Source organism: Scyliorhinus torazame, chromosome 13 (assembly GCF_047496885.1).
Source record: "Scyliorhinus torazame isolate Kashiwa2021f chromosome 13, sScyTor2.1, whole genome shotgun sequence".
NCBI lineage: Eukaryota > Metazoa > Chordata > Chondrichthyes > Carcharhiniformes > Scyliorhinidae > Scyliorhinus > Scyliorhinus torazame.
In genome coordinates this window covers 22,597,058-22,620,660 of record NC_092719.1, presented here as the reverse complement: position 1 = coordinate 22,620,660, position 23,603 = coordinate 22,597,058, and the positions used below count along the sequence as shown (strand labels likewise).

At 49.8% G+C, this 23,603-nt stretch overlaps 1 protein-coding gene across 1 annotated transcript; it reads left to right on the top strand.

Moving 5' to 3' along the window:
* The first annotated feature begins 11,384 nt into the window (after positions 1-11,384).
* Positions 11,385-23,126, top strand: LOC140387664 (lectin-like). The gene is made up of 6 exons (XM_072470857.1): positions 11,385-11,414; positions 11,492-11,574; positions 19,242-19,402; positions 21,108-21,248; positions 21,336-21,444; positions 22,920-23,126. Exons 2-6 carry the CDS (start codon positions 11,520-11,522, stop codon positions 22,997-22,999), a joined length of 546 nt encoding a protein of 181 aa, XP_072326958.1. The 5' UTR covers positions 11,385-11,414; positions 11,492-11,519; the 3' UTR covers positions 23,000-23,126.
* The last annotated feature ends 477 nt before the right edge of the window (positions 23,127-23,603 follow it).

Below are 23,603 nucleotides of genomic sequence, written 5' to 3'. Positions count from 1 at the left end.
CCCGGCCCGTCTTTGGGTTACGCATCAGGGCCAACACCACTACTTCTCCGGGCCCGAATAATCGATGGACTTTGTGAGGGATCAGGGGCTGGTCTCGAAAAAAGGACCCACGGACGCAAGCTAGGGTCCGGGAATTACTGGTTGAAGGGGCGCCTACTGTGCCTGGACTGCAGGTCGACTGTTTACTGCTTTAAAGGTGCCTTGTGGTGTATTTTGTGAGGACAGTTTTTGCCTGTGGGGGATGTGGGGGGAGGGTATCCCCCCCGTGGGGGTGTGGGGGGAGAGTATCCACCCCCCCCCCTTTCGAATGGTCTTTTTCCTTTTTTCTGTTTTTGTTTCTCTCCTTTTTTTTCCTGTTGTGGTGGGTACCTTTTGTTGGGCTCTCTGAGTGCGCTGGAGCCTGTATTGTAACAAAAGGGTGGCCGGTCAGTAATGGGGATTAAAGATGTTGGTTGGGGGCTTTTGTTTCATTTATGTCTATGGTTTTCATGTTTGTTCCGGATGGGGGATGTACGGGTACTGGGTTATTGCGGTGTTATATATATATATATATATTTTTGGGTGCTCAGAAAGGGACGTGGGTTGACACTTTTCTGTGTACACAGCTGGGACTGTATTGTACCCGGAGCAGCCTCGCGTTGCTGTTTGATGTTTACATCTTGGTTGATCTTTCCCATCTTAGTGAGACTGCTCCAGTGGGTCGGAGTGGCGGATGGTGTGCTGGGGAGTGGGGAGATGAGGTCGGGGAAACAATGGAAGTGAGACAAGGGGGTGCTGGAGCAATGAGTCACCGGGCTAGCAGATTGGCTAGTCAAGGGAGTCAGGTGGGGGGGGAGAATACAGCCAGTGAATGGCAGGGGTGGGGTTATCGGGGATGTTGCTGGGGGGGGGGGGGGAGGAGGGGGAGTTATTTTGCTGACGTGGGGGGGGATCTGAAGTAGGTAATGGAAAGGAGGTCGGGGGTGGAGGCAGCCAAGAGGCGAGCCAGGAATGGCACGGCGCATGGGCCGGGCCCAAGAAAGGTTATGGCTGACCGGCAGCGGGGTGGGGGGGGTGGGGGGGAGGTTGTGCCCCTCAACCAGGCTGATCACCTGGAATGTCAGAGGACTAAATGGGCCAGTTAAAAGGGCACGTGTGTTCGCGCATTTGCGGGCTCTAAAGGCGGACATAATTATGTTGCAGGAGACACATCTGAAAGTGTCTGACCAGACTAGGCTAAGGAAGGGCTGGATCAGCCAGGTTTTCCACTCGGACTTGGATTCTAAGTCCAGGGGGGTAGCAATTATGATCAATAAGCGGGTTCAATTTGAGGGGGAGGGCGTAGTCGCAGACGGCGGGGACAGATTCCTTATGGTAAGGGGCAAGCTGGAGGGGAGAAGAGTGGTGCTGGTGAACATATATGCGTCGAACTGGGATGACGTTGACTTCATCAAAAGAGTGCTGGGGAAGATCTCGGACCTAGACTCACGTAAGTTGATAATGGGGGGGGGGGACTTTAATACTGTCCTTGACCCGGGGCTGGACCGGTCATGTCCCAGAACGGGCAGACTCCCAGCAATGGCAAGGGAGCTGAAAGGGTTCATGGAGAAAATGGGGGCTGTGGACCCATGGAGAGCCAGATAGCCGACGGGAAGGGGCTACTCGTTTTATTCGCGTGTTCATAAAGTATATTCTAGGATTGATTTTTTTATCGTGAGCAGGGACTGTGTAGGGGAGGTAAAGAATACGGAATACTCGGCAATCACTATCTCGAACCATGCCCCGATACGGGGGAGGTTTCAGCAGCGACTCTGTGGGAGGCGCTGAAGGCAGCAGTGAGGGGGGGAGCTGATCTCAATTCGGGCTCACAGGGTCAGGGCGGACATAGCAGAAATGGACAGATTGGTTAGGGAAATTCACCGGATAGACGAGGAGCATGCGGGTCCCCGGGGGAGGATCTATTCAGGGAGAGACGGAGATTGCAGGCGGGACTGGGGGTGCTATCCACGAGTAGGGCCGTGGAACAACTTAGGAGTGGTGTATGAGCATGGGGAGAAGGCCAGTAGATTGCTAGCGCAGCAACTCAGGCAGAGGGAGGCGACCAGGGAAATAAGTAGAGTGGCCGATGGGGAGGGGAGCAGAGTGGAGGACCCGGCAGGATTGAATAAGGTATTTCGGGACTTATATAGTAAGCTGTACATTTCAGAACCCCCGGAAGAGCCGGAGGAGATGAAAAGGTTCCTGGATGGACTGACCTTCCCAAAAGTAGGCAGGGGACTAGTGGACGGGCTGGGGGCCCCGATTAGAGCGGAGGAGGTATTGGGGGGCCTAAAGGCCATGCAGTCGGGGAAAGCCCTGGGACCGGATGGATACCCAGTAGAGTTTTACAAGAAGTTCTTGGAGATAGTGGGACCGGTCCTGACAAGGGTTTTTAATGAGGCAAGAGACAGAGGGACCCTGCCACCGACGATGTCGCAAATCACCATCTCGCTGATACTGAAGCGGGACAAGGACCCGGAATCCTGCGGGGGGTGGTGGAACATAGGGTCTCTCTCTATGCGGACGACCTGCTCCTGTACGTGTCGGACCCACTGACCGGGATGGAAAATATACTGGAAACATTGAGGAAGTTCGGCCGATTTTCAGGGTACAAATTAAATATGGCCAAGAGTGAGATGTTTGTGGTGCAGGCAAGGGGCCAGGAGAATAGACTGAAGGAGCTGCCATTTAGGCTGGCTGGGGAAAGTTTCCGGTACTTGGGGATACAGGTGGCACGAGACTGGGGCAGGTTGCATAAGTTAAATTTGACTCGGGTGGTGGAACAAATGAAGAGGGAGTTTCGGAGATGGGATGCTCTCCCGTTGTCACTGGCGGGGAGGGTGCAGACTGTAAAGATGACAATCCTCCCTAGATTTCTGTTCGTCTTCCAGTGCCTCCCGATCTTTATCCCGATTACGTCTAAACAGCACACCCTCAACAGATTTTACAATATAGGAGCATGGTGCTGCTTGTCATATTACAGTTGCAGTGTTCGTTGTCTGACCTGGACTTTTTCTTGTGCTTGTGGTATCGATTTTGTATGTCACCTGCCTTGAAAACTGGTTTGTCTGTTTGTTTTGGAGCAAATATGAATTTATGAATTTCATTGTCATGACATTTAGTTTGTCTGAACAATGCCCATGATATGTTTTGGACTGTGCTGTTACATTGTCCTTCATGTGCAGAGTTGTACCATGTTGTACAGGTTGTTGTTTCGTTGTTATTTTTGTTGTGCTTGGTGACTGGTCCTTGTGGGTAATTTGAGTAATTCTCAAAGTTATTGGTATCAGTGTCCTTTGTGGTATCTGGGGCGTCATTCTCCGACCCCCCGCCGGGTCGGAGAATGGCCGTTGGCCGCCATGAATCCCGCCCCCGCCCCCGCCAAAGTCTCCGGTACCGGAGATTGGGCGGGGACGGGAATCGGGCCGCGCCGGTTGGCGGGACCCCCCGCTCAATTCTCCACCCCGGATGGGCCGAAGTCCCGCCCAGAAATTGCCTGTCCCGCCGGCGTGGTATTTTCCAGCGGGACCAGGCGGCGTGGGCGGGCTCCGGGGTCCTGGGGGCGGCGTGGGGCGATCTGGCCCTGGAGGTTGCCCCCACAGTGGCCTGGCCCGCGATCGGGGCCCACCGATCCGCGGGCGGGCATGTGCCGTGGGGGCACTCTTTCCCTTCCGCCTCCACCATGGCGGAGGCGGAAGAGACTCTCCCCACTCCGCATGCGTGGGAAACTGTCGGCGGCCGCTGACGCTCCTGTGCATGCGCCGCATTTCCGCGCCAGCTGGCGGGGCAACAAACACCATTTCCGCCAGCTGGCGGGGCAACAAACGCCATTTCCGCCAGCTGGCGGGGCGGAAATCCCTCCGGCGCCGGCCTAGCCCCTCAATGTTGGGGCTCGGCCCCCAAAGAGACTTCGCGATGCCCATCTGATTGGCGCTGTTTTATGCACCAGTCGGCGGACATCGCGCCGTTGGAGAGAATTTCGCCCCTGATGTTTCATTGAGCTTTATGGTTTGAGGTTTCTGTGAATGATCTGATGTTGCATTGTTCTTGGTGACATCAGTCATTTCTGGTTGATTTGATTCCTCATTGATTCCTTGGTGCTCCTCTCCTGGAATCATTTCTGGTTGATCTGATTCATCTTTGATCTCTTGGTGCTCCTCTTCTGGAGTCAACATCTTCAAGTTTTCAGTTTCTTGTCGGTTGTCAAGAGTAGATGAGGTCTTAATTGATGAGGTCTCACTGGATGTGGTCTCACTGGACTCATGAGTAGTTTCATTTTGATTGTTAAGTGCTTCTGTGTAGTCGAGCTGAGATCTGTCAGTCTCGCTGTGATCTTGCACATCTTATATGGTGATTGTGATCACTTTGTCACTATTCTCACATACAGTGGGTAGACTTTCATTGTCTTTTTAGTAGTTGTTTAAATGAGGTGGATGGACCTTCATAGTCTTCTTCGTGCATGGTTGTCACTCTGGAGGCTTTAATTGCTTCCATTCTGGAGTCTGTCAACGATCTCTCTGTAGAGGCTTCCATCACTGTCTGTGTGGAGTCTTCCATCGCTCTCTGTGTGGAGTCGTGCAGTGTTCTCTCTGTGGAGATGATCAGCGCTCTCTCTACGGAGCCGTTCTGTACTCTCCTAGTGGCGTGGTTTTCTTCTTGGCTATTTGACAGGTTGTTGTCATCCAATGTATCAACGATCTGCCATTCCATCATGGTATTGGATTCATCTACCATGAGTAGAGTCGTATTGAACTTTTCAACTGTGTTGCTGATCATCATATCCAAATAACTCAGCCATGTCTGAGTAGTAATCTACAATAAACAAAGCATCTTCTTTAGTTTTGGATTTGCTAATGTGCTTTTCATGTTGGATGCTGCAAACTGCTTATTCCAGGGTGCTGCGAAAGTTATTTTCAACAGTTGATTGAAATTCAAGCAATGTTCTGCCTTTCGAGGTGAAAATTTGGGCTTTGTAGCTTTAAAACTCTTATTTTTAATTTTCAGGCAGTTTCCCTTTAAGTGAGCATGGTCTGAGTCTTCTGACATCATGATGCTCATGACGTCATGCGTAATCATCGATTGCGCATGTGCAAATCAATTTTCATCCTGAGTGCGCTCCTTTTTCAACTGCGCTTGCCCAGCTTTTTGCGCATGCGCAGAATGGAATTTTGCGGGTTTGCTTCTTTTCTGGATGTGCACATGTGCGTACTGCTCTCGCTCAAGATGGATGCCGTTCAAAACGTGCATCTTCTTCACTTTCAACATTGCCTCTACCTCGTGGTGAGTTTTCGCGCCGTTCTTTCTTTGAATAAATTCAAGGTATTGATTTTTTTTTGTTCATGCGATATGCACTTTTCTATCACGGTTTTTAGAGTTAGTCATTTTTTTGTAAAAGTGATTCCCTTAAACTTTCATCTCAGAGTCCATCAACTAATTGATCCCTGATCATTGAATCTCGTAAATCAGCAAAATTGCAGGCTTGTGCTAGTAACTTGAGGTCTGTAACAAAAATTAGTGATTGGCTCGCTGTGTCTCTGGGACCTACTACAAAATTTAAATCTTTCCAGGATCTCATTAGGCTGCATTTTGCAGTGGTCGTCAAATTTTGCGATTATCACATTAAATTTAGTTTTGTCTTCTTCTTCCAAGTAATTAAAGGATTTATAGATCTCTACAGCTTGCTGACCTGCCAGGGACTGTAGCTGTGCTATTCTTTTTGCTTCAGAGGCTGTATTAAAGTCACTAGCTTCCATATATATTTGGAACTGCTGTTTAAACATTTTCCAGTTACTACTTACATTACCGGTAGTTTTCAGCTGCCGTGGAGCTTGAACGTGCTCCATTGAATTGGTTGGTCATCGAGGAACCGAATGCTGTGAAGTCTTCCACAGTCGAACAGTCGGTACTTTATTTTCTTTCTTTTTTCTAATCTAATCTAACTAGTACTGTTCTTTTAAAGCCAATTATCCCAGTACCATGTTTTATTACACTTCTGGTAGCACAAAGAACAAAGAGCAAAGAAAAGTACAGCACAGCAACAGGCTCTTCGGCCCTCCAAGCCCGTGCCGACCATGCTGCCCGACTAAACTACAATCTTCTACACTTCCTGGGTCCGTATCCCTCTATTCCTATCCTATTCATGTATTTGTCAAGATGCCCCTTAAATGTCACTATCGTCCCTACTTCCACCACCTCCTCCGGTAGCGAGTTCCAGGCATCCACCACCCTCTGTGTAAAAAACTTGCCTCGTACATCTACTCCAAACCTTGCCCCTCGCACCTTAAACCTATGCCCCCTAGTAATTGACCCATCTACCCCGGGGAAAAGCCTCTGACTATCCACTCTGTCTATTTCCCTCATAATTTTGTAGACCTCTATCAGGTCGCCCCCTCAACCTCCGTCGTTCCAGTAAGAACAAACCGAGTTTCTTCAACCGCTCCTCATAGCTAATGCCCTCCATGCCAGGCAACATTCTGGTAAATCTCTTCTGCACCCTCTCTAAAGCCTCCACATCCTTCTGGTAGTGTGGCGACCAGAATTGAACACTATACTCCAAGTGTGGCCTAACTAAGGTTCTATACAGCTGCAACATGACTTGCCAATTCTTATACTCAATGCCCCGGCCCATGAAGGCAAGCATGCCGTATGCCTTCTTGACTACCTTCTCCACCTGTGTTGCCCCTTTCCGTGACCTGTGGACCTGTACACCTAGATCTCTCTGACTTCCAATACTCTTGAAGGTTCTACCATTCATTGTATATTCCCTACCTGCATTAGACCTTCCAAAATGCATTACCTCACATTGGTCCGGATTAAACTCCATCTGCCATCTCTCCGCCCAAGCCTCCAAACAATCTAAATCCTGCCGTATCCTCTGACAGTCCTCATCGCTATCCGCAATTCCACCAACCTTTGTGTCGTCTGCAAATTTACTAATCAGACCAGTTACATTTACCTCCAAATCATTTATATATACTACAAACAGCAAAGGTCCCAGCACTGATCCCTGCGGAACGCCACTAGTCACAGCCCTCCAATTAGAAAAGCATCCTTCCATAGCTACTCTCTGCCTTCTATGATCTAGCCAGTTCTGTATCCACCTTGCCAGCTCACCCCTGATCCCGTGTGCCTTCACCTTTTGTACTAGTCTACCATGAGGGACCTTGTCAAAGGCCTTACTGAAGTCCATATAGACAACATCCACTGCCCTACCTGCATCAATCATCTTTGTGACCTCTTCGAAAAACTCTATCAAGTTAGTGAGACACGACCTCCCCTTCACATGTATGTTCAAGTATGTTATGTTATACTACTGAATGTAATATCTGTTACTCAATACTGTTGTTGGTGAGGTTTTCTGAATCTTGATGAAAGAGACGCGAAGTCGTCCAGTAATAACAAAAGATTCATTGAGTAACGAAAACAATAATTTCATGTGTTCTTTACTTTAATATTAATACGAGCATTAAGGTTAACAAGATCCAAATACAATAACTATGTTTTAATTGCACTAACACTCTGAGCTAATCTACACTCCTTCTCTCTCATCACAGTACACCCAAAAAAGACCAGGGAGCAGAATGAGCTTGCTTTTATACCCCTGTTAGTACTGCCCTCTAGTGATCATCTGATTCTACTGATTACACATGCACATACATGCAGAAACAGAGATCTCTACACTGGCCGTCATGGCTGGGTGCCCTGGCCACTGAGGCCACCAGCTACCCACCCCCTGGGCTGCATGCGTCAGACTATCTAACACTGTTGTCTTCTATTTCTCCCCCCAGGAGAAGGCTGCCCATAACTGCCGGAAGCAGGGGACGAATGGAGGAGGCCCGCTGGACCTGCGGCCCCTTCCCATGGCTGAACAGAGGGCCCTGGACGTGTACGGCAGCACAGAGGAAAGGGAGGTCACTGGGGTGGAGATCGGCTGTCGGCGAGGAAGTGAGACCCCGCTGAGTTGCGGTTCTACTTGTCACATGATAATAATAATCACTTATTGTCACAAGTAGGCTTCAATGAGGTTACTGTGAAAAGCCCCGGGTCGCCACATTCCTGTTAGGGGAGGCCGGTCTGGGAATTGAACCCGCGCAGCTGGCATTGTTCTGCATTACAAGACAGCTTTTTAGCCCACTGTGCTAAACCAGACTCATTGTATCAACCCCCACAACACCACCCTCACCCTCACCCCTACCCTCACCCCCATCCTCACCCTCATCCCCACTCTCCTCACCCCCCCCCCCCCCCCCCCCCCCCCCGCCCCGCCACCACCACCCTTCAGCCCACAGTCTAAACATGCGCCTTGTCTTGTGCCTGGCAGGACCTTCTGGAGATGGGGTGAGTCCATCCGGTGTCTCCCACCCACACTCAGTGCCACAGACAGAGCCCCCCCACTGTGTGCCGACCAGTGATGAGGAGAGCAGCACGGACAGCAGCCCTCAGCAAGAGACCAAAGACACCCCGGAGCTCGAATCCGGAGATGAAACTGATTTCCCATCACAGCTGTCTCCATCACCCTCCACATCCCAGAGACACTCACCTCGGTTGGGCATTTTAGTGAAGAGGCTCCTGGGACACTATCTGGTGCACACCACACAGCTGCTCCGGTACATCAGGTGGAGGTAGGAACTCCTGAGGGGGCAGACAGTCGGAGATCGGGCCAATCCCAGGAACTGGCTGTCGTCCAGACTGGTTTCAGGCTTCTGGAATGGATGGGCCCATCTCTTGTTGAGATGCAGTTACAGAGCCAGAGACAACATGAGGAGATGTCGGCATCCAGCACCTGAAGGTGCAGTTGGAGGAGTCCAACCGTGTGCAACAGCAGGAGGAGGTTCCGACCATGCGTGACATGCAGGCCAACACCACACAGGTGGCGTCCGTGGCGGAGGCCTTGGGGGCAAGGGTTTTGACTAAGGATCAGCACGTTGAAGGCCTGGGGACTTCTGTACAGGTGGAGGCCAGAGACAGGGCTGCCCTCTCACAGGCAGCCATGTGCCAGCGCCACCTGGACATCGTAGCGGCGCTCCTCAGCATGGCCCAGTCACAGCGGGCCATGGCTGGGAACATCGGCGGCATTGCCCAGCCACTGGCTGACATGGCACGGACACAGAGGGAGGTGGCCCAGTCTGAAAGGGAGCTGGCACAGTCAATGACTCATGTGACACAGGCCAGAAGGTGGTGGCACAATCGCAGCGTGATGTGGCACAGACCCAGACAGTGATGGTCCACTCCAGGCCGCGAGCATGCAGATCCTGGTCGGGACCAGAGCATGCCTCCAGGACTGGCAGCGCCAGGCGGTGGGGTGCCATGGGGTTAGCTCCGCCCACACCCGTCTCATGGAGTAGCCCGGGTGCCATCGGGCAGCCCGCGGGAGGAGGAGGTGATGGGGGCCATGCTGGTGACTCTGCAGGGGAGATGCCAGAACACCACAGTGCATCGGACTCCCCCTCTCCTGTCCCTGGTGCATCTGGTGGGGAAGTGGGGAGAACAGGGTGGCACCATGCCACCTGGGATACCTGAGCAACAGCCTCAGAAGAAATCTGCCAACAGGGACTCAGGTCACAGGGTGGGAATGACAGCAGGCCGCCTCCACTCCTGCGGATCCACCTAGACGTAGCGTTAGGACCCGAAAGGTCAGAAAGTTAGACACCTGTTAAGATGGCACGGGTGCAGGGCACAGTTTAGTTATAGGGGCTAAGTCATGTTTCTGTAAATCTTTGTGCACATTAAGCACGCATTAACACTGTTACAACCTGCCTCGATGCTATGTCAGATGGGTGTGAGGAGTGGGCTGGTCTGGGCTTGCCAGAGAATGGGTGCGGGGGGATGGGCAGACATTGTGGGTGGGCTGGCTCCCCAACCTCCCCCCTGACCGTCCCCACTACCGTCACCCAGGGATTCAACGGCACTGTGCGATGGAATGGGCAGCTCGCAAGCAGGGATCACCCAGGTAGACGGTGGAAAGTGCTACATTGTCATACGATGTGGAGCACCAGAGCTCATCGCAGAGCGGGGTTGTCATCATCCTCCATCCCATGGACCATACCCGGTGTTACTGCCAACCCAATGCGCGCACACTGTGGTGCGGCAGATGTGCATCATGAAAGGGGTTGCAGGCGGGGAGACCATTGCCCCTCTGCTGCACACTGTTGTGGAGGATGCAGCAGGCCACCTCGATGCAGGCCAGTGTCACCCTGCACAAACAGGGGCCAAGGTGGGTGGTCAGTGGGTGTGCAGCAATATGGCTGCCTTGCAGGTTGCGGCAATGGCAATCCATGCCTGGACACCACCTAGTACCGTGGGGGTCAGCCCGGCCACACTGCCCATTCCCCCGAGACCTCCACCCTACACCCCAACCCCCCCACCCCCAACCGCCCCCTCCCCTCGTCTCTGGCAGGGCCTCCTCACCCCAGCCAGCCAGGCGAGCGTCCGGCTCAGCAGCCCATGGAGGTGCCTCTCTGTGTTCTACCTCCTCCCTGTCTTTCATCAGCCACGATGCTGGTTTCACGATTTTTAAAAGCACAAGTGAACTGCCTAATTGGGAATTCGGCAAACCAGAGGAGGGGAATCGTGGAGGACCTGGAAAATACTGGGTCGGGCCGCTAATGATATGCCAACGGTATCTACTGTACATGCGTTCCGCAACATACTGATGGCGCTGTGGAGGTGACGGAGAATTTTGCTTTGGCATGAAACCGGCGCCGCCGCAAATTTGGCGTTGAAATCGATTCTCCGCCCAATCGCATTTCCGAATTTCAGCATCGGCTGACGAAGGATCCAGCCCCTATTCTTTGTTTTCAAGCCAGTTTGCTGTCCATCTACAACTTGTTCCTTCAGCTGCTTTTATCTTTGTCATGAGTCTCCTGTACTATTCTTTACAAATGGGTTACATTCTCACTGCTGCCAGTGTGTGAAGCAGATCTACCATTAAGGTGAGATACGGGGGAATAGATGGGGTTCAGATCTATTACAAAAGGGATTGGATTATCTGATGTAAATTCTCGTGCTTTGAGGATATAATTTCTATATTTTGAGGTCCTCGTCTCATAATAATGAGAAAATTCTAAATGTTCTCATTGATCGTTAAATCCTAATTTCTTCAATTGGTTAATTTACAGTCTGATTAATGGGTTTAGGAAATAACAGCAGCTTCCATTCCTCACTGAGAAGTTACAGAGCCACGTTACACAATCTCAGGTGTGGCACAGTAAATATTTGTAAATCTTCCAGCATCTCCTGTTGGCTCTCAGCCACTAATTACTCAATAATTATTTTGACATCATTAATGGTCCAGCCAATTGGATTTGATTTTGAGATTCCATTAGTCTTTGGTCTGCTCTATATATTCACAGTTGCACTTAAAACCCCATCACATCAGACAGCTGGGAAAGAGAGAGGTAGGAATGGGAGCTGCAAATTCCCATCTTTTAATTGGGAATCTTAATGTTAATGTTGAATCTTTTTTATATTTCAGATTTGAAGAAAGGAACTTCACTACAAACATGATGCTGTTTGGAGTCTTGCTGTTGGCTGCATTATTCACCAGTGATGTAGCAGGTAAACTGAAATGAAAACAGAAAATGTTGGAAATAAACACATCATGTCTGGCAGCATCTGTGGAGAGAGAATCAGAGTGGACATTTTGAGTCCGCCTGACTTCTTCAGAGCTGAAAAGAGGGAGAAATGTGATGGTGTTGTGATGTTGAAGAACGAGGGTGGAGTAGATGGAGCAAAACAGAAGACCAGGTGTAGGCAGGCGTGTTGAGGAGAGATTTCACAAAGATGTCATGGACATGAGGCAAAGGGAGTGGTAATGAGCGTTAAAGACTAAAGCAGGTGTTAATAGTGGTATACAGGTCAGAATGTGTTAATAGCCAAACAAGGGTCAGCAGTCTCTGACAGTAAAACATAGGAGCAAGTTACGGACTGGGTCTGTAAACAGAGGTGGGGGGGGGGGGGGGGTGGGGGGGGAGAAAAATAAATATTTCAAAACGGCGAAGAGAGATCATGGTCTGAAGTTAATGAACTCAATGTTAAATTCAGAAGTTCCAATCGGAAATGAGCTGCTGTCGCTCCAGTTTGTGTTCGGCTTCACTGGAACATTGCAGCAGGTCCAGACGATCATAAGACATTAGAGCAGAATTAGGCCACTCGGCCTATCGAGTCTGTTCCGCCATTCAATTATGGCTGATATTTTTCTCATCCCCCATTCTCCTGCCTTCTCCCCATAACCCCTGATCGCCTTATTGATCAAAAACCTATCTATTCCTTTTTTAAGACACACAGTAATTTGGCCTCCACAGCCTTCTGCGGCAAAAAGCTCCACAGATTCACCACCCTCTGGCTGAAGAAATTCCTCCTCATCTCTGTTTTAAATGATCGTCCCTTTAGTCTGAAATTGTGTCCTCCGCTTTTAGTTTTTCCAACAAGTGGAAACATCCTCTCCATGTCCACTCTATCCAGGCCACACAGTATCCTGAAAGCTTCAATAAGATTCACCCTCATTCTTCTGAACTCCAACGAGTACAGACTCCAGAGTCCTCAACCGTTCCTCATACGACAACTCTTCATTCACAAGGGATCATTCTTGTGAACTTCCTCTGGACCCTTTCCAAGGCCATCACATCTTTCCTCAGATACGGGACCCAAAACTGCTCACATTACTCCAAATGGGGTCTGACCAGAGCCTTATCTAGCCTCAGAAGAACATCCCTGGTCTTGTATTTTAGCCCTCTTGACATGAATGCTAATATTGCATTTGCTTCCTAACTGCCGACTGAACCTGCACGTTAACCTGAAGAGAATCGTGAACAAGGACTCCCAAGTCCCTTTGTGCTTCTGATGTCCTAAGCATCTTCCCATTTAGAAAATAATCTATGCCTCCATTTTTCCTTCCAAAGTGCATAACCTCACACTTTTCCACATTGTATTCCATCTGCCACTTCTTTGCCCACTCTCCTAGCCTGTCCAAGTCCTTCTGCAGGCTGCCTGCTTCCTCAATACTACCTGCCCCTCTACCAATCTTTGTAACATCTGCAAACTTAGCAACAGTGCCTTCAGTTCCTTCCTCCAGATCATTAATGTAGATTGTGAAAAGTTGTGATCCCAGCACCGACCCCTGAGGTACACCACTAGTCGCCGTTGGCAACTATCCCCTCTCTCTGCCTTCTGCCAGTCAGCCAATCCTCTATCCATACCAGGATCTTACCTTTAACATCATGGGCTCTTAACTTACTTAACAGTTTCCTATGCGGCACCTTGTCAAAGGCCTTCTGGAAATCTAAATAAATCACGTCCACTGGTTTTCCTTTGTCTAACCTCCTTGTTACTTCTTCAAAGAACTCTAACAGATTTATCAGACATGACCTCCCCTTGACGAAGCCATGTTGACTCAGTCCTATTTTATCATGCACTTCCAAGTACTCCGCAATCTCATCTTTAATAATGGACTCAAAAATCTTACCAATGACCGAAGTCAGGCTAATTGGCCTATAATTTCCCGTCTTCTGCCTCCCTCCCTTCTTAAACAGAGGTGTTACATTAGCCACTTTCCCAGTTCTCTGGGACCCTTCTTGCCTCCAGTGATTCCTGAAAGATCATCACCAATGCCTCCACAATCTCCTGAGCTATATCTTTTTGAACCCAGGGTGTAGTCCATCTGGTCCAGATGACCTATCCACCTTCAGACCTTTCAGTTTCCCCAGAACCTTCTCCTTAGTAATGGTCACTGCACTCACCTCTGCCCCCTGGTTCTCCTGGAACTCTGGCATCCCACTGGTGTCTTCCACCATGAAGACTGATGCAAAGTAACTGTTCAGTTCATCTGCCATTTCTTTGTTTCCTATTATTACTTCTCCAGCCACATTTTCCAGTGGTCCAGTGTCTATTTTTGCCTCTCTCTTGCCTTTTATAGATTAAAAAAAACTCTTCCTATCTTCCTTTATATTACTAGCTAGCTTGCACTCATACTTCATCTTCTCCCCCCTTATTGCTTTTTTAGTTGTCCTCTGCTCACTTTTAAAGCCTTCCAAATCCTCTGACTTCCCACTAATTCTCGCCATTTTGTATGCTTTTTCTTTAGCTTTTATGCTGTCCTTGACTTCCCTCATCAACCATGGATGCCTTGTCCTACGCTTAGCATGTTTCCACGTCCTTGGGATGAATTTCTATTGTGCCTCCCGAATAACCCCCAAAAGCCCCTGCCATTGCTGTTCCACTGTCTTCCCTGCGAGGCTCCTTTTCCAATCAACTCTGGCCTCATGTCTTTCTGGTTACCCGTATTTTACAGTAATACCGTTACATCTGATTGCAGCTTCTCCCTCTCAAACTGCAGGGTAAATTCCATTATATTGTGGTCACTGCTCCCTCAGGGTTCCTTCACCTTAGGTTCCCTAATCAAGTCTGCCTCATTCCACATCACCAAATCCAGAATTAGGCTCTGTCACAAGCAAAAAAACATCTCTTAGACATTCCACAAATTCCTTTTGTTGGGATCCACTACCAATCTGATTTTCCCAGTCCACCTGCATATTGAAGTCCCCCATGATTATTGTATTATTGCCTTCTTTACATGCCTTTTCTATCTCCTGATTTATTTTCTGCACCACATCCTGCCTACTGCTGGGGGGCCTGTACATAACTCCCATCAGGGTCTTTTTACTTTTGTGATTCCTCAACTCTACCCACAGAGATTCTATGTCTTCTGATCCGATATCGCTCCTTGCTATCGATTTAACTTCATTTTTTACTAACCATGCAACCCCGCCCTCTTTGCCCATCTGCCTGTCCTTTCGATAGGACATATATCCTTGGATATTTAGATCCCAGCCCTGATGCCCTTGCAGCCACATCTCTGTGATGCCCACGACATCATACCAGCCAATTTCAATGTGCGCAACAAGCTCAGGTCGAGGACAGAAATGTGAGCTTGAGACCAAAATTGTGAATGAAAATGTTTGGAGGTCATGTTTCTGAATTGAGCAACGGTGATCCGTAAGGATCTCTGGGTGTGGGGGGACAGAGTAGGACCGGAACACATAGCTCACAAAGGAAAAGGCATGGCCCATGCAGGTACCCATAGCTACACCTCCGTAAGGATCACCCAGCCTGTGTTTAGTCTCCCCAAAGTAGAGAGACCACATTGTGAGCAGTGAATGCAGTCGACTAACTTGAGGCAGATGCAAGTGAATTGTGACTTCACCTGGAAGCGGCGTCTGTGGCCTTGATTAGAGAGGAGGGAGCAGGTAAAGTGGCAGGTGGTTCACACCCTGCAATTGCATAGCACGGTAATGTGGGAAGGGATGAGGTGTTGGGTTGAAAGAGGAGCGGAAGAGGGTGTCACGAAGTGGATGGTCCCTGTGGAATGCTGACAGGAGAGATGAGGGGGAAATTGTGTTTGGTGGTGGCACTATGCAGGAGTTGACAGAAATGGCGGAGGATGATCCTTTCAACGCGGAGGCTGCTGGGGTGAAAAGTGAGAACATGGAGAAGCCTATCATGGTTATGGGAGGGAGGAGAAATGGTGAGCTAAGAAGTGCGGTACATGGTCGGACACAGTTGAGGGCCCTGTCAATCGTGGGAAACCTCGGCTGGCTCAGGAAAAAGCACCATTTTGAAAGGTAGAATTACTGGAACAGTTGTAATGGAGGCAGGGAAACTGGGAAAATCGGATGGAGTCCTTATGGAGTGAGGGTGTGAGGAAATGTAGTCGAGGTAGCTGTGGGAGTTGGTTGGCTTGTAATGGTTATTAGTAGACACTTATCACGAGGAATGGAGACACAAAAGTCATGGGAGGGAAGGGAAGTGTCCATGAAGGGAGGTAGATCATGTAAAGGTGAGAGAGGGGTGGAAATTTGAAGCAAAACTGATAAATCTTTCAAAGTCCAGACGAGAGGCTAAGACGGCTCTGATACAGTCACCTTTGTAATGGAATGAGATCTCTGGGTGTGGGGGGACAGAGTAGGACCGGAACACATAGCTCACAAAGGAAAAGGCATGGCCCATGCAGGTACCCATAGCTACACCTTTTATTTGGAGGAAGTGAGACAAGTTCAAGGAGAAATTATTCAATGAGAGAACAAGTTCAGCCAGGTGGAGGAAGGTGATTGGACAGGCCTGCGTTCTAGAAAGAAATGGAGAGCCCCCAAAACCTCCTGGTGAGGGATGGAAGTGCAGAGGGAATGGACGTCCATGGTGACATGAAGACAGTTAGGGCCAAGGAATTGGAAATTATAAAAATGAGGTTGGGATTAGAGGAATGGTAAATGTAGGTGGGAAGAGACTGGAGAAGGAGAGAGAGGACGGAGGCAAGATAGGAGGAAATGGGCTCTGTGGGGCAGGACCAGGCTGGTACGATGGCTCTACCAGGACAATCCTGTTGTGAATTCTGGGAGGGAGGTAGAAGTGGGCTGTGCAGGGTTGGGGACTATGGGCCGCCCCGACACCCGCACGCGATTCTCCCACGCCTCCCCAAACCAGCGCGGCGAGAATCACGGCTGGCCGCTGGGAGAATCGCCATTCGCCATTTGCAACAGGCGAGGGGCGATTCTCCGGCCCGGATGGGCCGAGCGGCCGGCCCAACAGGATGGGTTCCCGCCGGCGCCGTCCACACCTGGTCGCTGCTGCCGGGAACTGCGCGGGAACGCTGGGGGGGCAGCCTGTGGGGGGCGGGGAGTGGGGGAGGGGGGTACCTGTACCGGGGGGGGTCTGGCCCACAATCGGTGCCCACCGATCGGCGGGCCGGCCTCTCTGAAGGAGGACCTCCTTTCCTCCTCCGCCCCGCAAGATCCATCCGCCATCTTCTTGCGGGGTGGCCTCGGAGGACGGCAACCGCGCATGCGTAGGTTGGCGCCGACCAACCCGCGCATGATGCACGGGTGACGTCATTTATGTGGCGCCGGCCACGTCATTTACGCAGCGCTGCTTTTAAGCGGCGCCAAGGCCCTACACGCGTAAATGACGCGACGCCGCTCCTAGCCCCCCGGGGCGGGAGAATAGGGGGCTGGGAGCGGATTCCGACGCCGGAGTGAACACTCCGGTTTTCACTCCGGCGTCGGCACTTAGTCTTCCGTTGGGAGAATTGTGCCCATGAATTTGGAGTCTGGGCCGGGATTCTCATCTACCCGGCGGGGCGGGGGGTCCCGGCGGGAGGGAGTGGCATGAACCACTCTGGCGTCGGGCCGCCCCAAGGGTGCGGATTTCGCCGCACCTTTAGGGGCTAAGCCCTCACCTTCAGGTCAGTGGCTGCTGACGTCATCCCCGCGCATGCGCGGGGGGGGGGGGGTCACTTCCACGTCGACCATTGCGTAGGCTATGGCCGAGGCGGAAGGAAAAGAGTGCCTCCACGGCACTGGCCCGCCCGCGGATCGGTGGGCCCCAATTGCGGGTCAGGCAACCGTGTGGGCACCCCCAGGCCAGATCGTCCCGCGACCCCCTCAGGACCCCGAGCCCGCCCGCGCCGCTAGCCCCGCCATTAAGGTATGTGGTTTGATTCACGCCGGCGGGACTGGCATGACAGCAGCGGGAATTCAGCCCATCATGGGCCGGAGAATTGCCGGGGGGGGGGGGGGGGGGGGGGATGGCCCGCCGACCAACGTGGAGCTGTTCCCACCCCTGCCGAATTTCCAGTGCCTGAGAATTCGGCGGCCAGCGGGGGCGGGATTCACGCCGTCCCCCGGGTGATTCTACAACCCAACGGGGGATCAGAGAATCCCGCCCCTGTAGAGGGAAGATCCCCAGACACGATGAGGCATTTCCAGATGCCTGGAAATAATGGTTTGATATTTGGGGTGAGGTCATGGTCAGGTGGAGGGTGAAAGAAGTGTCTGAGAATTGGCACTCAGCCTCTGCAAGGTGGAGATCGGTACGCCAGACAACAACAACCCCAACCTTGTCGGCAGATTTGACGACAAAGTCAGGGTTGGGTGTGAACTGAGTGCAGAAAGTTCAGAAGTGTTGGAGTGGGTGAGAGCAGCAGAGTGGTTAAGATGGCCGATGTCATGGCAACAGTTCTCAATGAAACGATCAAGGTCAGAAGAATGGTTCCAGGTAGCGGGAGAATGGTGGAGACGGGTGAAAGGATCCAATGAACGAGGGGGAGGATTCCTGTCCAAAGAGGTGAGCGCAGAGGTGAAGATGATGGAAGAAGAGTTCAGCTTCGTGTCGAGCACAAAATTATTTGAGGGGAGGACAGAAAGTGATAAAACGGAGTCCTTAGCTGAGCACAAAACATTTAGCATCAGAGAGGAGAAGGTCAGAGTGCACAGTGAATACACGTCAGAGCTGGCATTAGAAGAAGGGATGGGGTTAGAGAGACAGGAAGATCTGGAAGGACCCAGGTGGGAATTGATCTGGTAAAGTTGTTGGAGTATTGTGTTCATTAAAACAAGAAAGATAGAGAACTAGTTTCTTGTTTGAACGTCAGTCAGACAAAGAATGAGATGGAAATGGGGACAAGACCAGCGTTTGGAATAGGGTGAGTTGGAGCTGCTGGAGAGATGCAGGTAAACTGATTCTATTAGCTCGAGAAATCAATGACTGTTAACAAAAATAAAGATTAAATTGGCAGCACAGGGGGTGTATCCATTAATAGGACATGGGAATTTGGGAACAATCAGACTGTCCCAGATGACTACACCTGTAGGAAGTGTCTCTTGCCTGAGACACAGCAGCTCAGAGTCATTGAGCTGAAGTGTGAGTTTGAGAGCCTCCAACACAAGGGAGGAGGGGAAATACCCACACGGCTCTCTCCAGATCACAGTCACCTCATAGTGAAGCACATTGTAGGAAGATGACTGTGTGTCTGTCAGGAGGCAAGAGGAGGGAGAGAAGGAGGCCCCATGGAGACTGATCCTCATTCTTGCTGCTGTGAGGATAAGGACAAAGGCTGCTGGATTCGCTTAAGGGGAAACTAGATAAACACATGGGGAAGATGGGAATGAAGTGATGTGGTGGTCGGGTGAGAGGAAGTAAACAGAGTGGGAGGAGACTCCTGAGGGACAGAAACACAGGCATTGGCCAATTGGAGCAAACATCCTCTTCCTGTTCTGTAACTTCTCGATATTTTGATGTAAACATGGTCTGTGAGTAATGGGTTAATTCAATAAGGTGAAAAATCCCACTCGTGAGTCAGGTCTTGTCTACCATGTATTCATCAATTTCTAGCCCCATGAATGAGAAATGAACTGTGAATGTTGTGATTATTACAGTTTTGTTTTAATTTGCAGCTAAACCTCCTCCGTCGGTTGAATTGGAGAAAAAGGCAGAGGTGGAGCAGGACCTTGGGAAACGTGGTCTCTCGGGGAAAGGACTTTGTGGTGATGACGTGTATTATTTTGGCCATTGCTACAAATTTGTTTCTGATAAAAAGACTTGGGCAGATGCTGAGGTAAGACCCTGAAATCTTTGGTAGTTATTCAAGTATTTGTTCCTCAATGTTTCTAAACCTGACCAAACACAGGAGGAAAGAATCTTCTTGTTTATATCTGCACAGTTGGAATTGACTCAGTGTTCCATCACCTGGGTAATATGATCTACATTGGATTCTCCATTAACACTGAGGGTAATGATCTGTGACATTGAACAGTGCAGACAATGAAGATCATTGGTTCATCCATGGACAGTGATGAGAGTGTTAGAACTGGTCTGAGTGTCTCTGTATTAGAAGAAAATCCAATCAGCACAGCTCCCTGATCCTGATCACCATCCAGTGCAACTTGCTGTAAAATACAAGGTGTGGAAGGTTAGTGGGGACAGGATTGGGATCCTGATCTTCAGATCAGAGGAAACAAGGTCCATTGAAAGATCAGCATTATTCACTCCACACCCACACTTCAGACCAGACAATGTTTACTCCAATATGCAAATCGGGGTTTGGTTTTTGCCCACGTTGTTGGATTTTGATTCAAATTCAGATACAAATCAGTGGAGTTTGCATCTTACAGGCTTCACCCAGTTACACCCTACAGCTCAGCAAAAGCTTGATCAGAAATTGTCATTTTGAAGAATGTTTTGAAGCAGAGGGAAACAGATGCTGCGATGTTGTCCCCGTGTTCACCACAAGGGCAAACGGCAACTTGACGCAAAATATCGCGAGAGTCAGAAATCCAGAAACCCGCAGACAACATCTCGTTTTCCAAGTCTCCCTGCCCCCCACTGGTCACATAACGAGGTTCAAAGGTCGGGAATCACATGCAATGAAATTATAATATAGTTGAAGGACTTTCCCACCATTTGTTGTTTAACGGCCTCGCCGCGCCCAACTCGGTGACGCGACGAGACCGTTAAATCTCCCGAGAGGGTTTTTGCAGGGATTGTGGCCAAGGCAGCTGAAATCGGTGATTTCTGAATTTTGATTCCTAAATCTCTCTACTTTGGATTCACAATTCCCTGACGCTCTGAAACCACAGTGCTAACCACTATGCTACCGTGCTGCTTGTGCCTGTCCAAAGCCTTTCGGTGATTTCTGAGTTTGGATTCCTAAATCTCTCACAATTTACACATTTGCGCTCGAACCAAAGCCGTTGAGTGTGTAACTTTCACCTCCCTCAGCATCAACTTGTTAAATTCCTGTGTTGCTGCCATTGAGCCTCGTGATCTCCAGATAGAATCGTAATTTAAATTAAATGAAACTCCACAGACACCTCTGAGCAGTGGTCTGTCAGTATGATAAATCTGTTAGTGTGAATGTGGTCACTTTGCAATGCCATGGGCTGCAGTGACTGTCAATGTCTGTTCTGACAGCTGTTGTATGGATAAATATTGGCGAGAACAGGAGAAACACCAAATAATCCAGAGAGCGTTCGTTCGAGCACAAACCCAGCTCAATATCAGCTGATACACAAAAGCTGCTGGTATTGTAATTTGAAGCCACAATACGATTGGTTCCATGTAATCAGTGTGAGTGTCCCAGTCACTGGTGTTTGGGATCAGTCCCTATCAGGAGATCATGCACATTTAGCAGGAGTTTGTAGTTTTATTGTTCACATTCTGTAAAAGAACAAAGTTTCAATCTTAAACATATTTCGCAAAACAATTGAATATGTTCAATGTAAAAAGATAACAAGGTACAATTGGTCTGTTTCTATTTAAAGCTGCATTGTCAAACTCTGGGCCCAGGCAGCCATCTTGCCTCCATACACTTCGAGACTCAGAATTCCTTCATTGGAAAGATGGTGACTGAAGCCCAAAGAAGTGTTGTCCCAACTTGGATTGGTATACATGACTTCTTCAAGGTAACGTTTCTTGAGGTGATTCATCTTATTATTTATGGTAAACAAATTCTACATTTTTAAATGTAATTTAATTTTACATTTCCACAGGAGGGGACTTTCCTTTGGACTGATGGATCTTCAATAGATTTTACTAAATGGAGTCGGGGTGAACCCAATAATAATTTCGGAAATGAAGACTGTGCGCATTTTGGATGGAGTAAGTTGATGTTGTGAATTGTGACTGTGTCCTAGGGGAAAGTAATTCCGGGCAAATAGATCAGTGGATGAGATTCTAAGTGGACTCTATGTGGTTGAGTTTTAGACTTTGACAGATCTCTACTTCCTGCCCCTCTGACAGTCACCTTCCAGGTAAAACTGTTTCCTGGGGGAAAGTACATGGGTCACATGCTGTGGATAAAGGAACATTCACTGGGAGTGACACTAAAGTTTCTCCTTCTGCTCAATTGTGCGTCACTGTGGGTTCTGCAGTGATGAGGTTAGACCAAGAGCAGCTTCATAACTGCACATTTACTGAGCTGATCCTGACATGTCCCAGGATGCAGCCATGCTCCCGGTGAGCAGGACTCCACTCTGTGTTTATACAACATTCCGACGCAAAAGATTCAACCTTCCTGTATCCAGCCCTCACTTTACTAATGCACCAAACAGACGTCCACCTTTCCACAGGATTCAATTCCCAGATTGGAGATAATGTAATCGAGACAGATATTTGAAAGCTGAATTCTAATTGGGAATGTTCCAATTGTGTGAAGTTTGTGCAATGGGGAAGGAGACAGTTTAACCCCTGGTGGTGAGGCCGTGCTGTCCACCCACACAGGAGAATCTCACCCAGGGTAAACTCCGCATCTTCACTCAGGGAACTGTCCAACCCACACTAAATATCACGGGCAGCACGGTAGCATTGTGGATAGCACAATTGCTTCACAGCTCCAGGGTCCCAGGTTCGATTCCGGCTTGGGTCACTGTCTGTGCGGAGTCTGCACATCCTCCCCGTGTGTGCGTGGGTTTCCTCCGGGTGCTCCGGTTTCCTCCCACAGTCCAAAGATGTGCAGGTTAGGTGGATTGGCCAAGATAAATTGCCTTTCGTGTCCAATATTGCCCGTAGTGTTGGGTGGGGTTACTGGGTTATGGGGATAGGGTGGAGATGTTGACCTTGGGTAGGGTGCTCTTTCCAAGAGCCCGTGCAGACTCGATGGGCCGAATGGCCTACTTCTGCACTGTAACTTCCATGATTACCAGGTTTTCAGATTTCAGTGACTCACACACTGGGCGGCATTCTCCGATCCTGGGGCTAAGTGTTGACGCCGTCGTAAACAGCAGAGCGTTTTACGATGACGTCATCTGGCCCCTAGGAGCAGCGATCCTGCGCTGCACAGGGGGCCAGTGTGGCACTGGAACACTTCATGCGGCTCCAGCTGCCGAAACGGGCGCCAGCACGGCCGGCGCGAGTTCACGCATGCGTGTGGGTTGCTATCTCTGCGCCGGCCCCCAGGAAACATGGCGGAGCCCTACAGGGGCCCAGCGCAGAGGAACATAGTGCCCACCCCCGGGTTACTCAGGGATTAAGAGATGGTTAAAATGAGAAGATCATTGGCACTCTCAAAACAGAAAGAATCAACTAATTAGAACAATAGCTGCTCACTTCACTGAATTCAACCTTTCTTTCTACAGGGAATCAGTTTGTTTGGAATGATGAAAATTGTGGTGTAAAATATCCTTCCATTTGCTCCTACAAGCTGCCCTATTGCTAGAAGAATCTGCTGATGCTCCGTGATCCTGTCCAGGAGTGGATTCAATGTTTTGATTTGTTTGTAGACACAATCACTGCCTCTGTGACTGTACTTAGTCTCTGAATCAATAATAAATAGAATTGCATCACGAGCTGTGTGAGTCTAGTTTATAGCAGCCTTCCTGTCCCACTGTCGCTTCCTAACCACCTCTCCACTCAATACTCCATGGGGAAGCAGACAGCACAGACTTGGATGACTTTTTAACTTATTCATGTGATAGGAAATTTGCTGACAAGGTCCATATGGATCCCTCTTTGAGAAGGTGGTTGTAAGAACAAACAAAAGAACAAAGAAACGTACAGCACAGGAACAGGCCCTTCGGCCCTCCAAGCCTGTGCCGACCATGCTGCCCGTCTAATCTAAAATCTTTTACACTTCCTGGGTCCGTATCCCTCTATTCCCATCCTATTCATGTATTTGTCAAGGTGCCCCTGATTCCACCACCTCCTCCGGCAGCGAGTTCCAGGCACCCACTACCCTCTGTGTAAAAAAACCTGCCACGTACATCTCCTCTTAACCTTGCCCCTTGCACCTTAAACCAATGCCCCCAAGTAATTGACCCCTC